At 33.8% G+C, this 14,702-nt stretch overlaps 1 protein-coding gene and 1 long non-coding RNA gene across 5 annotated transcripts in view; one reads left to right on the top strand and one right to left on the bottom strand.

Annotated features, from left to right (window-relative positions):
- Positions 1-14,702, bottom strand: part of KLHL8 (kelch like family member 8) — a 48,367-nt gene that overhangs the window by 21,754 nt on the left and 11,911 nt on the right. For 3 of the 4 annotated variants that reach the window (XM_031943170.1, XM_003772961.4, XM_031943171.1), the window contains exons 2-3: positions 4,685-5,041; positions 1,478-2,026 (exon numbers count right to left, since the gene is read on the bottom strand). In XM_031943170.1, the coding sequence (XP_031799030.1) occupies positions 1,478-2,026; positions 4,685-4,906 (771 nt within the window). In that variant the 5' untranslated portion in view covers positions 4,907-5,041. Of the gene's footprint in view, positions 1-1,477; positions 2,027-4,684; positions 5,042-5,969; positions 6,255-14,702 lie in introns of those variants that run through there. The other variant, XM_031943173.1, reaches the window with a different exon arrangement.
- Positions 3,565-5,163, top strand: LOC116420011. The gene is made up of 2 exons (XR_004230344.1): positions 3,565-3,651; positions 5,100-5,163. It is a non-coding gene; the product is annotated as an uncharacterized LOC116420011 (long non-coding RNA).

Below are 14,702 nucleotides of genomic sequence, written 5' to 3'. Positions count from 1 at the left end.
ACTAGTTTTTAAACCAAGAAAGCAGAAATTTTACAAAAGACTATTTTCCTTCAAAGATGCTTTGTGCTTTTCCCTATCATTTGCTCTAAGTACTTCTGGAATGTTTTTCCAATATGGCTTAATTTTAGCACCTATAGTTGTAGCAGAAAATCTTTGGGTTTTTTTGAAAATAGAATTGATTTTTAGAAAAAGCAAAAAGCTACTTAACGAGTAAAAAGGGATTTGAGAGAGGAGGTATTTATGTAGTACCTACTACATACCATACTACATTGTGCTAAGCACATTACAACTATCTTATTTGATCCTCTCTGCATATTGATTTAAAAATAATTCTGGGAGGAAGGTACTATTATTTTTTAATTAGGGAAATTGGGGCAAACAGAGCTTAAGTGATTTGCCCAAGATCACATAACTACTAAGTATTTAAGGCTAAATTAAATTCAGGTCTTAAATATAATAAAACAGATGACTGAACCAGCTAACACTATACTTATAATGTCACCATAAAGAGACCAACTTTTCTTTATGCAGGTTGTCCACTGACAGAAATGAGAATTTCAAAATAAGAATTCTAGAAATGTTCTAAGCAGTATGAATTTAAGTACATAAATAACCTTCCTAAAACAACCACTTCATAGAACAGGTTTTATTTGTATGCATATTATTGAATCTTTCTATACTTTAAGATTCATTCACAATAAAAAAATAAACATAAAGGCTTTTCCAAAGATTCTGCCGATGTACAAACTAAAGTTAAGGCACCTATCTTTCAGAAGTTCATGAAGATTACATTCCACTGGCATTTAATAACTCTTCGAAAAATATACTCTTTTATTATAAAAGTGGTAGCCTAGAAAACAGTTATCATCAATATGATAGCAAAATACTTTTACTAAGTGAAAGCCTGAATGCTTAGGAGTGATGAGTAAATAAGTGAGCATAGTCTTTAAAGTAGTATTTCTGTCCCTAACAGGACCAACCATAAATTTTTTTTGAGCAAAACAATTCATAAAAATTTAGAAATTTATGTTCAACTTATGTTCTAATTATGGTATTTAATCAAAAAATGTGTTTTTTATTGTAAATGTTTTTGATGGCATAATTCTTTTAACTTCATTTTGAATGAACTCAATTTTCTAGAAGCATAGGCTTTAATTAAAATCAACAGGGTTTATTTGGATAAAGGGCCATTTCTAACATTTAGATTTTTTAAAATTAGTGAATAAGATTTCTAGTCCCAGGATAAGAAGATTAATTAGTAGCAGCCACAGATAACAAACACAAAGATCAAATCTCTTGTATCATTAGTACACTTAGTAGCACACTAAATATTGCCAGTCAAAGCCTTTTCAAGCTTTATACTCTATCAGTGACTACTATATTTTCTCTCATATTTTTTCCTCAGCAGAAGAAATAGCTACACTTTAACAATATTCCTGCTTTCCTTCAATATAATTATGTCTCCATTTTATCCTACCTGAGCAAGTATTTCATCCAACCACATCGCATGATGCTGAGGATTTGCAAGAAGCCACTTGATGGCTGCACAATAGACCTGCTTTTCATTCTCAATGTTTAGATCACTTGAGGACAAAAGCTTATGGAGATGTTGGGGTGAGACACTCACAAAGTCTTCACATTCTACCACTTCAGCAAAATGTTCACAAGCATATCGGTCTGCCATGTCCATTAAGTCAATGCGGTTGTGACTCTCTGCAAAAGCTCTAACCGCCAAGCAATTAGAAGGATGAAAATGTAATTTCATGTATTCACAACAAGCTCTAGCCACCAGCTCTACTTGTAGAATACAGGCTGCATATAAGAGAGGCTGGACATTGTCAACTGTCAAAGTGAGCCGGGAAGAATAGACAAACTTCACCAAGTCTTCTATTGCATCACCATCAAAATCCCTGATCTCAATGAGTGTCTGCTTAGCTTCAGCCATTTCAGAAAGAAACATGGCTCTGAAGTAAGGAATAACACAAGCCAGTACCAGTTTGTGGCAGGAGATTAATTTTGAGCCAACCTGTTGGAAAAAAGGAAATTGTAAAATATTATAGCTTATAATTGAGGCAAATGCTTAATTTTTGGTAGTTTATTTTTAAAGAGTAAATTACATGGTCCCTTACTTTAGAACTAAGCTAAGTAAAGATCAATTTTTCCTCCTCCAGTTCAGCCAGTTGATTTTTTAATTTAGTATATAGCTGCTCAGAGTTGTGGACTTTTAAATTGTTACTTAAATCCATTTTTAGTACAAATTTCTAGAAGTCAACTTTGCAAATGAAATAAGTTATCATATAGTTTAAGTTATTATTTGAAAATTTAAGTAGATGGAAAGTGTCAACTTATTTCAAATTTTCATGAAAAGAAAAGTTTCTTACTTAGGCTATTTGACCAATCTCTGAATTGACTCTTCTATTTTCCTTTTTCCAAGCTAAGCTTCCTACAAGCAGTTTTTTTCTTTTTTTTGGAAGGGGAAAAATAAAGAATGGAAATAAGAATACAAATAATCTAAATTTTAAAATGTTAAATTATTTTTCTTTTTCATGTGAAATGATACTTCTGGATACTTTATTCTAAAGGATTAACCGATAACATTATGGTATGGGGGAAAAAGGTCTGTCCTTTTAAACTAAGTCTTGCTATGTAAATATAAATATAAATCTAGCTATGTGCCCCAAAACAAATTCCTTCACTTCCCAGGGCTTCAGGCAAATAAGCTTTTATAAATGACTGCTGAGGTACCAATCTCTAACCATGTAATTTTCTGAAAGTTGATTCAACAATGAAATCATAGGTCTAGACAAAAAAAAAACTAAAACCAATGTAAGACAGTTATCTAAAAAGATTAACCAAAATAAATAACAACAATGAAACCATAGGTCTAGATAAAAACAAAACTAAGACCCATATAGGACAGTTACCTAAAGAGATTAATATAAACCTTAATCCACTAATAATGAATTGCTGTAATGTGAATTATCTAAGACATTAGAAACCATTGTAATTTTTCTTGGAGAAAAAGGGGGAATGGGAAGCCTATTTCAATATAAGCTAGAACTACAAAATGTCCTTCATATCTGAACTTCAAAATAAAAATATTTTAGAAAAATACAAAATGCAGGGCAAACAATCCAATAAAATATAGGTTGCAACCCAGACCAACAAATTTATAAATTGACTTAAGCCCCAGAGCTGAATGCTAAGTGCACTATTTAAAAATTTCTTTCAGAAATCTTAAATATCTCAAGAATCACTTTTTGGATTACTTGTATATATTACTTAAAAGATCTAGTTTTTATGTCAGTATTGTTAAATTAGATGTTACAGGAACATGGAATTATATGATTTAGCTGCACTATTGCATAACAAGATTCTAGAGTTAATAGACACATTGTTTTACTTCTGCTAACTCCTAACTCAAACTATACAAATCAATGAGAATAAGAGCTCTTCATGTGGTTTATGATAGTCTCTAGTCCTCCACATGTTTAAATTTCTTTGTTAAAATAAATTTAGAGGTCAGAGCCAAGAGCTCTCCCAAATTCCCCTCCAAACAATTTAAAAATAACTTTCAAAAGGAATTCTGGAGCAGCAGAACTCACAAAAGGATGGGGTGAAATAAATTTCTAACCCAAGACAACCTAAAAGGTCAGTAAAAAAAAGATCTATCACACTGGAGTGGAATGAGAATGGGGTACTGTCCAATACAAGCTACCCTTGGATAGCCAGCATCAGGCCTTGGGAGGGGGGTGAGGGGAAGGGAGATTCAATAAGCAGCAACTTCCAGAGCTCAGTCCATGGATGGCAAGAGGATTGGAGAAGGGTACCCTCATTGGCATTGGTAAAGGACTCTAGCTGCATTGCCCATACCCAGATCCAGGGGACGATTTTGGGTCACAATTCTAGAAGGAGGAGGAGCACTAATAGAACTTGCAGTCAACAGGGGAACAGGAACCCCGGTCGCAGTTCCAGGGGGAAAGAGTGCTTGTGGTTGCTCACACATCAAAACACTGACTAGAAGAGCAGTGACCACACATTTCCTTAAATCATACCACCTTGGAAAAACTAAAAATTTGCAGACTCCCAAAACTAGCTCTGAAAATAGTTGCACAAAAAGTCTGAAGCTGGACCAGTGCTCCAGGAGCAGAGGTCAATTCTAAAGTTAAAGTAAAAAAACAGACAGGAAAAATAAGCAAAAGAATCTGACCATAGAAAATTACTATGGTTGATAGGGAAGAAAAAAAACACACTCAGAAACGTCAAAACTGCTACATCCAAAGGCCTCAAAGAAAAAGTAATTTGGTCTCAGGCCCAAAACAATTCCTGGAAGAGCTCAAAAAAGAATTCTAAAAAGCTAGAAATAGAAATCCCAAGTTAGGGTAATATATATGAAGCCCAGAAACCCTTCTTTGACATCAGTTTAAACAGCTAAGTGTTCCAACTTCTCATGGAAAAGAATACTCTTTCTCTGAACAAAAAAAAAAAAAAAAAAAAAAAAAAAAAGGAATAATGGGAGTATCACTGGCTTAATCCTATCAGAATTCTTTGTTGGCTTGATATTCATGAACCTAGAGTCATATCTTCATACCAAAATGAGGCATAAGAGTACTATAGGTAACAAAATCCTCAAGATAGTCACATAACACAAAATAATAGATGAAATGAAAACATGCAATACCACCTTCAGTGTCACATCACAAAGTTCACCATCTTCATAAAATCGTAGGAGTGAACCATGAAAATCTTTCCAAGCTTCATTGGCTTCAAATGTATAAGATTCTTCTCCATCACCATCTCTATTTGAGGACCTGTTCTCTTGTTGGTGATGCTGCTGTTTTTTTCCCTTTATCAACTGAGTCTTAGCTGATTCTGGGCACAAAGATTCTGAAGCCATTGACATCATTCCTGACTTTTCAATGCTGGTTTGTTCACACAATTCCCATTGATTTAAAAAAAAAATTTTTTGGGGGGAGGAGATTAGAAATATAATCTATCAATCTTCATGTACTTTTCATGTTCAGTTCAACCTGTCATTTTCCTGTTAGCAGATAAAGGGGGAAAAAAGTCATCAGTATTATATTTTGCTTATTTTATAGATCTCTAATAACAATACCCTCCACCATCAAAATCAAAGCTAACAAAATTTCCTCAAGAACCAGGTAACAATTTCAAATTTATATTAATGAATTCTCACCGAAATTTGTCAAATTATTTTGAACCACATAATTGGATCCTTGTTACATGCTGTCATTTGAAAGTCACTGTTCTTGATAAAAGCTAAGATTTTACATTTATTCTAATCAGTGATTATTTCTAGTCAATTAAAAAAAAACTTTCATTAGATTTAGTTCAAAATTCAATATTCTTCATAGCATATAGAACATTTTTAATTATTAAAATCATTTTTAAAAATAAAATAACATTGCCTCTATTATCAGTTAATGTCATTCAGAAGTAGAATACTATTTTGTTTGGTCCCAGAAGACAGAATTAATAATGGGTAGAAGTTGCAGAGTCGGGTTTAAGCTTGTAAGTAAAAAAATGTCCTTTTAATTAGAAAAAAATGGGACTACTTAAAAAGGGGGTTATAATATAATTTCAGGCAACACTAGATACATATATATTTTTATTAAAGCATGGGTTAGACACCTACAGATGTTCCAGTTTTTAATCTATTTTTGAGAGTCTATAATATTTATATCAGTGGTACTTGAGAGCTGCACACTGACTTCATTTTAAAACAAAATATCTATGTATGTTTTGGTAAATATTTTTTGATTACAAATTAAACTGCTTCAGGACACATTGAGGAGTGTTGTAGGCCACATGTGAGTCTTGTGTTTGACATTCATGGTCTATGCTCTCAATACCTTCACTTCCATGCCAAAATGAGGCATGAGAGGCAAGGTAACAGGAAAAGCTGTTTGTCATGACAAAGTAACAGATGAGAAAATATGCAATACAACCTTCAGTGTCACACCACAGAGGTTACCATTTCATAAACTTGGAGGAGACTGAAAATCTTTCCAAGCTTCATTGGCTTCAAAAATATAAGAGATCTTTTCCATCACCATCTCTACTTGATGGAGATAAAGTACCATTACATCTTTATATATGGAAAAGCCTTGGCTAATTTTATTATTTGGTAAATTTATTAAAGTCAAGAAAAGCATGAAGCTGGGGGGTAAGGGGAAATTTACATCAAAGTCTCTTTTTTCAAAAATATAGGGAACTAATAACAATTTGAAATTATGCCCAAAGGGTTATAAAACATTAAATTTGTATCCCAAAAAGATTACAAACAAAAAGGAAAAGAACCTATATATGCAAAAATATTTACAGCAGGTTTTTCTCAATCGGAAACTGAGAGGATGCCCATCAACTGGGGAATGGCTGAACAAATTGTCGCATGATTCTTTTTTTTTTTTTTAAGCTTTTTATTTTCAAAACATGCATAGATAATTTTCAACATTAACCCTTATAAAACCTTGTGTTCCAATTTTCCTTCCCTTCCCCCACTCCCTCCCCTAGATGGCAAGTAATCCAATATGTTAAACAAGGTGATATAATAGCATATGATTCTGACAGAATATTATTGAAGTTAAATTATGAAGGGGATGGTTTCAGAAACACTTGGGAAGACTTTTATAGAAATGATGCAAAGTAAAGTCTTAAGACACCCAGAAGAACATATTCTATACAGTAACATCAGTAACAGTGAAACACTTAACAACTTTTAGAAGTACAATGATCCACCATTCCAAAGAAATACATGTGAACTACTGATTAAACTATCTTCCTGGTGCTTATCTTTTTAAAAAATTGTACTTGTCTAATATGAATTCAACAGATAACTTCTGATCTTCTAAAAAATATAACCATCAAGTTAAAAGAAGCATGCTGTTTCTGACTGGCAAGATTCACATAACTGAATAATCCATAAAAAAAAAGATTCTCCCTCCATTTTCAATGTTATTTATATGTCCTATAGTTATTCTGATGCAGAAATCAAAGTAGGCTTTAAAGATCCTTAAGAATGATCTTCTCCCTCCACTACACATACTGAGTGTATACTCAGTACATAGAAACATGGTAATTTAACAGAAAGGTTTTTCTAACAGCTTATAAATATATATATTGCACAATTTTATAAGCTTACATAGTAAAATCTGATACTATCAAGACAAAAAAGATTTTAAAAACTCAACAAAATTTTTTTAATGTAGAAATTACAATGATTTCTTTCATATAGAACAAACAATATCCCCCAAAAGTAATCTTGAACTCAAGTTGCACATTTATTTGGAACATATTACTAATTGTACTATTATTAAATTATTACAAAGGGAATTTGTAATTTTAATATTTAGCTGGATAAAGAACTTATGAACTGAAGCCCGAGAGACTTTAGATATAAAGTCCTCCCAATATGCATAATCACCCAATGATACTCTCGTTTTTTTAATCTCTGAAATCTAATATTAGTAATCTACCTATATCAATGATTAATGAATCACTAAATATCTGTAAGCACTCAAGGTAGAGAAAAAAGGGGGCTTTAGTAAACTTTTGATTAATGAACCTCTTTATCCATAAAGAAATTTTGCTTTTAAATTCCTGGCTAGATCAATCCTTTGCCTAATTAAATGTTTTATATATATATTTCAATCTAGTAGGCTAAATCTCTGGAATCAAAGCATATAACTTCCCCAGTCCAGGAAATTTGAGTTAGGAAAACAGAATAGTTCTGCTTTCATGAATCAGTGTTGTTAATATATATCCAAAATGAGAATTAAAGACCAGAATAAATTAATTTCTGGGCTCTTTCTGTGCTAGATCATGATGTTTATGTCTTGTTCAAAATTGTTTAATTCTCAGAACCTAAGATCTATCTAGAACTTCTATTTCTGTGGCTTTTCAATCTCAATGGCACCATTTTAAAGACTGAGTTATAAGATTATTTCCTTTAATCCATTCTACATACTGATATTATATTAGCCTGTGATAGAATATGTACTGATGCCTTTTAACTCCTCAAAAAAAAAAAAAAAAAAAAAAAAAGCCTTTCAATGGTTCCTGATCACCAAACCATCCTAAAATAGGCCTTTAACCAAAAACCCTCTATAATCTGGCTCTAGCCTATACACATTATTCCAATAATATAATGTTGCTCTTTGCTTGTTCCTGAAAAAGGCTAAAGTAGGATCCTATGAAATTAACGACTTTGTTCACTGTTTCCTCAGTCTAAAATGTTCTATTTTTCATTTGAATAAAAGACTAAGTAGTTCAAATACTATCTCCTTAATGAAGGAACCTTCCAAATAATTTCTTCCTTTGAATTCTTATGGTTTATTTTGAATATTATTATTTATGTGCCAGGAACTATATTAAGTACCTGTGTTACAAAGTCAATAGACAATCCCTACTACTCTTTAAACTCCCAATCTAAAGGGGGAAAACACTGGATAATTATATTATCAATAGAGGGAAGGCATTATTAAAAAGGATGAAGGAAGTCTTCTTATAGTTGATGAGATTTTAGCTGGGACTTGAAGGAAGCCAAGTGATATAAATAAGGAGAGTACTCCAGGTATGGGCAACAGAGTAAAAATACCCAGAGTTAGCAAATTAAGTGTCTTGTATGAAGAACAAAAGTGACCAGTTTTACTGGATCACAAAATAGTTGGAATAAGATGGGGCCGGAGCCAATGCAAAGTGTAAGAAGAGGGGACAGGTTGTGAAGTTTTGAATAACAAATTCAAGATTTTGTATTTGATCCTGGAAATGGTCAACTGAATAAATACAAGGATGCCATGAATGGATCTACCCATTTTTTCACGGACACTTGCCTATTTTGATTCTTACTTGTGTACAGATCTTAGTTCTCTAAAAGATCTTGTCTAATCTCTAATTTTTTTCAATGACAGGCATAATAATCTATTATATAACAGGTTCTCCTAAGTGTTTGCTAAATGAACTAAAATGTGACACAAAAAATTCCAAAGCTAAGTAAAAATTATTTTTATATTGTTAGCATTTGTCACTCTCCATTCTTGGGCTGATATAATTCTCAAGTATTAGTTTGTTATCTTCTGATAAGGTATTTTAAAAATAAACATCATTTCACATTCAAGGATAAACTAAATTCAGTAGTAGTATTTAGGGGAAAAAAAAAACAGAACCAAAAATTTAATGTTTTATTTCTTGATTCACTGTAATTAGTAGAAAAGGTATTAAATATAAAAAATTCAGTAGTTTTCAGATTAATAAATGATAATTTTAGAAAGATAGACTCACAGTGGAGAAGTCAGGGAGACTTTGAACCCTGCTTCTTGTAGATACTGCTCTTGGTGATCTTGCCCAACTCTCAGGGCCCCTCAAAAACTGTAATATTGCAGAATAGGCACAAACCTGTATTGGTTGATGAGGCAAGTTCTTCACTGAAAATAAAGCACTTTGAGTAAAAGGACGCTGTATCTCTACAGCTTAGCATAGTACCTGGCATACAGTAATGCTTATTGAATGCCAATGAGTTCTCCAAATAGCTAAAATCACAGATCTAGATATGTTCTTTCCCCTTTCTCCTACCATCTTCCCCAAAAGAATTATGGAATGGATTTGAAAATAGATTTAATATTTTATTTAAGTAGAAGAAAACTTTTTTTTAAAATCCAGATGTGTGCAGAACTCTTTCTTCACCCATGCAAGATGGGGAACTCATAATCTTACAGTATCTAGGGCACTGGAAAGTAATTCATGTACAAACAGGTCACTCTGTAACATGAAGGATTTGAACTCAGGTCTTCCCGAGTCAGGGATTTTGGGATTGTTCTGAAGCCTCTGAATAATAATTACACCTGAAAATAATATCCTATAGTTGAGATAAGAACAAAAGGTAGTTAGAAGTTAAAGCAATAATGATTTGCAAATGACTCTGGGGACTTTGGGAAATTTATTTCAATGACCTGGGAATATGACAGCAATACTACTTTAAAGTGACAATAACTGTAAACAAGCTAATTATGTTAACATACTATTTTAAAATTAGTACCAAGACAAGCCAATTGCAGACTCCTTCTGCTACTAAAAGTAATCCCACTAAGGCAGACCAACAAAATGCTATTGGTTTTAACATATACTTACAGGCCTATAATTTCATTGAGTGGATAATCTTTTCAATGTAGATTGCAATTTATCCATACCTATCCATCTCATGCAACTCTAAACAGCAACTTCTTACAAATTCACCATATAGGGGTACCCAACATCCTGAGGCCTTCCTGATGTGGAGATTCCAATGAAGCATATAAGAGATATACTTCTTAGTTTTGCTGTGTCAAGTTTAGTTTTCATTTTTATGTATTCAACACATCTTTTTATGGTTATGTATTTCTCTGAAGATTTCTTTTCTACCACTTCTACTGAAAAATCTCATATATAATATGGTACCGTTTGCTCATATCCACCATGTACTCCCCACGTGGCAGTAGGAGGACCTTCAACATCTATTTTTTAGAGATTACAGTATTCCTTGACTTATAGTCATCACAGCAGAAGAATGTGGTTTAAAAAATTGCGTCTTTTGGACAAGGACAATAAATTATAGTAGGAATAAGTCTGAAAAAATCTGACACTAAGAGAATAATTTAACACATTCAGTCTCAAGTAACAACTAATTTAGTGACAATACCAGGCAGGACTCAAACTGAGGTCTTTTGATTTTAAGTCTGTACACTTTCTACTATAGTGCCCTTCCTTTGAAATATAAAAACTCACTTTAGAGAAAATAGGCAAAATTATCACACATCTTCTCTAATAATTTAGCCTAGCCCAAGCTGTTTCCAGGAGGAGACATTATTAGTTACAATGAATACACTTTGCTGAAAGTCAGCTGGAAGCCACCACAGATGATAAAATTAAGTTTCTAAAGTAAAGGCTAAGACTGAAGAGGTAGAGAGAGAGAGATAAGATTCCCTATTAGGAGATACTTCCTAATTTCTTTTATAGCTTTTAAAATTCATGCATAAAGGACTATGATTCTAATCCCAATCTTTCTCTAGCTTTGGTTTGCACCACTCAGTGATAAAAATACTTCCCCCCTCAACCTTTCAACCTCCATTTCCATATTTTGAAGCCCCCTTTCCTTTCTTCAAGGCCAAAATTGGGTATGAACTCCCCACACACACATGAAAGTAATGTATCAATCTGTCTGGCTTGCCAAATGTTTACTGAATTTATTAAGTCCGAGATTGAGAATAACACTCATTTAAATTTTGCCACAACTTGATATTATACAGTCATCCTAGATTCCACTCCAATTAACCCAAAATATCCAAACTTGCCAAATCTTGTCATTTCTACCCGCATAATTCATTTATGTATCCTTCTCTTTATGTACACAGCCAGATTTGCACTTGAACTATTCCAATGGACTTCTAACTCGTCTCTCCTTATTCCAGTTCATTCTCCAAACAGCTACAAAAGGGATTTAAAAGAAAATGACAGCTCTGACCACATGTCATCTTCCCTACTCCCTCCACTAGATGAGCCCCAATGATTCTCTATTACTCTTTATAACTTGGCTCCTTTCTTCTTCTAGTCTATGACTTAATTACACTGGCCTACTTGTTCCTCAAACCCAACATTCCAAACTCCTTATCCATCCTTTTACACTGGTTGGCCTCAAAGTCGGAAATGTTTTGCTCCTTCATTTTCCCCACTGTTTCCCTGGCTTGTTTCAAAATTCTGCTCAAATCTTACTTTCTATAGGAGTTTCCTGGTTCCACAAGCTACTAGTGCCTTTACTTTTCAGATTACCTACCATCTACTTTGTATATTGCTTGTATGTAGCTTATTTTTACAAGTTATTTCCTCCATTAGAATCTAGATTCTTAAGGACATGGTGTCTCTTTGTACCTTAGTAATTAGCATACTGACTGGCACATAGTAAGCATTTAATACCTACTGACGATCCTGATGGAACTAAATGCTGGTTCTCGGTGACTCTCAAAGGTTTGGGAAAGGCAAGGGGAATTGGAAGGATATACCAATCTTTATAGAAATCCTTTCAAATACTGGTATCTAAGAGAGACACTTCACCCTTTCCAGAAGTGTATCTATCCAAAATGATTTCCTTGCCTTGAGTTGTTGTGCCACAGTTCCCTTTAGATGTCCTCATCTAGTTTCCCCATTGTCCTATCTGCCTCAGGTTATAACCATTCCCTCTTAAATGGTTGATGAGATATAATCATTCCTTAATGTGACAGGATAAAGTCTTATCCATTTTAGATGTCATTAGAATATCAGTAATCTCTTCAGTACCTCCCTCCATTGTGTCATCCTAGGTGCCTCCCCCCCATTAGGTTATCCCCATCCAAGTACCTCCCCCATTATGTCATTGCTCTTGTTGTCCTATAAAAAAGCTTGCTGTTTGATACTTAGTGCTGGATTCTTTGAGATGACAAGTCTCGTCAAGCCCTGAGACCAAGATCCATTTAGTCCCAGTATGTCTCTCCATTTAATAAATTATTAAATTGGTCCCTAATCTCTGTCTTGCTCAGTTTCTCCGGCATTACAGAGTCTCTCATATATTGCATACAAGTTACCAATAGAGAACCCATTGTGTTCTCTATTCCCAATACCTTCAGAAAGATGGGAGAGTAACCTGAAAAGTCTGAGTAAACCTGGAAGGACTTCTTGGTTCCCTTTCTATGGAGTTGTAACATCCAGCTGGGTCGTTCCAACACAGGGAAATAGGAAAAGGCATTGTCAGGAAAATGGAGGAGGGCAGGAAAAAGATACCAGTAGCATGGGGAGGAGAGAGGTGCAAAAGGATAGATGGTCAGGAAGGGGAAAAGGCTCCCCAAGACCAAATATATTATGTGGGACTGAGAGGATTGTCCCATGGCTTAAAGACAAACCCAGTGACATATTTAAAAATTCTAACCAGAGGCAACTGGTGGCACAGTTAAGAGTCCTGGGCCTGGACTGAAAAGGACCAAGTTTAGATCTGGCCTCAAAGACTTAACTAAGCTGTGAGACTCTATGCTAGTTATATAACCTGTTTGCCTCAGCTTTTTCATCTGTAAAATGGAGAAAATAAGAGCTACTTCCTGAGGTTGTGGTAAGGTTCAAATGGAATGAAATTTATAAAGTGCTTATCCCTGTGTCTATATCTCCTCCTTTCCTCTTCCCCATTCTCTAGATAGCAGTTTTTTCTTCCATAAAATCAAAAGGTTGGCCCAATTGTCCTCCGAGGTCCTTTCCAACATAAAAAGCCTGAAAATCTGCTATGAAAAAATCCATTTAAAAATATTTCTTCCAGCAATGCAATAATACTTGCCTATTTGGCCAATCCCCCTTCTACCTAGGTGCCTTTCTATTTCTTTTTCTGTCCTTTAAGGTTGTTTCCCTCTAGAAGTAGGGAATATAAGAAATGAAGAACAGATTTTCAAGAAACTCTCCAATTCACAGTACTAGGTCATTAGGCCTTTTCATTTCCAGGCTGTTCATTTTTTCTACAAGATGCCAAACTAATCGCCACCCTAGAAAAGGATCAAAAGAATGGTTCTGAATAAAACCAAATTTGGTACCTTTCTCATTGTACTTTCATAAATCTTTCACTATGATTTTATTCATCTTATTCCTCCTCATTTTATAAATTCTATCAGCTCAAGATAGCATCTTATACATGGAGAGCTACAAAATCACTAGAAATCCACCATTAAAAAGATAAGGGGAGACATCATTAATCAAAAGTAATATTTTCTAGTTAAGGATAATGGTTCACTATGATATAACTTGAAATTTCCCAATGCCAAGTATATTGCTTTGTATTTGGTGCTCAATAAACATTTATTGTTTCTGCTTGCTACAGTGAAATTTTTGAGAAAAAAAGATGTTCCAACTTTTCTAGACAACTCTTAACCGGAAAAGAAACCATTTAAATAATCTTTTAAAAGCCCACAAGAGACAGTGGTGATGACGTGATATTAATTAGCAATAGCTATCTTTTTAAAACACATTGTAGTTTCACAAAGATTTATTCACTTGATCTTCATAATTACTCTATGTTAAATAGGACTGGTAAAACCTCCATCTGACTGATAAGAAAACTGGCAGACACACCCACACTATCAAAGGCAGCATTTCAAACCAAGTTTTTCTGCCTCTTAAGTCCTTTTCTTTCCATTCTAATGTATTAACCCTCCAGTCATTGATGGTTGTACAGAGCCAATTTTAAAGCCAGAAAACCGGAGTTGAAGTCCAATTTCTGACAAATACTGATTATCTAACGTTGGTCACTTAACTTTTCAAAGTTCTAAGCAAGAATGTAAATTGCATAAATGCAGTGATCCAGGAAAATTCCAATAGGTTTAGGATGGAAAATGCCATATGCATTGAGAGAGAGAGAACTATGGAGACTGAATGTGGACTGAAGCATAGTATTTTCATCTTTTGGGGCGTTTAATTTACTTTTTTCTTTCTTGTGGTTATTTCTCTTTGGTCCGCTTTTTTCTTGCACATGACAAAGGACTGTACAGGTTTTACCTATAGCAGATTACTTGCTATTTTAGGAATGGGGTGGTAGGGGAGAAGGGAGAAAAAAATTTGGAACACAAAATCTTATAGAAATGAATGTTAAAAATTAAATTTACATGAATTTGGGAAAATAAAATATTAAGAAAAAAAGGAATGTA

The sequence above is a fragment of the Sarcophilus harrisii genome, chromosome 6, assembly GCF_902635505.1.
Source record: "Sarcophilus harrisii chromosome 6, mSarHar1.11, whole genome shotgun sequence".
Taxonomy (NCBI): Eukaryota; Metazoa; Chordata; class Mammalia; order Dasyuromorphia; family Dasyuridae; genus Sarcophilus; species Sarcophilus harrisii.
This window is presented reverse-complemented; position numbering and strand designations above follow the sequence as displayed.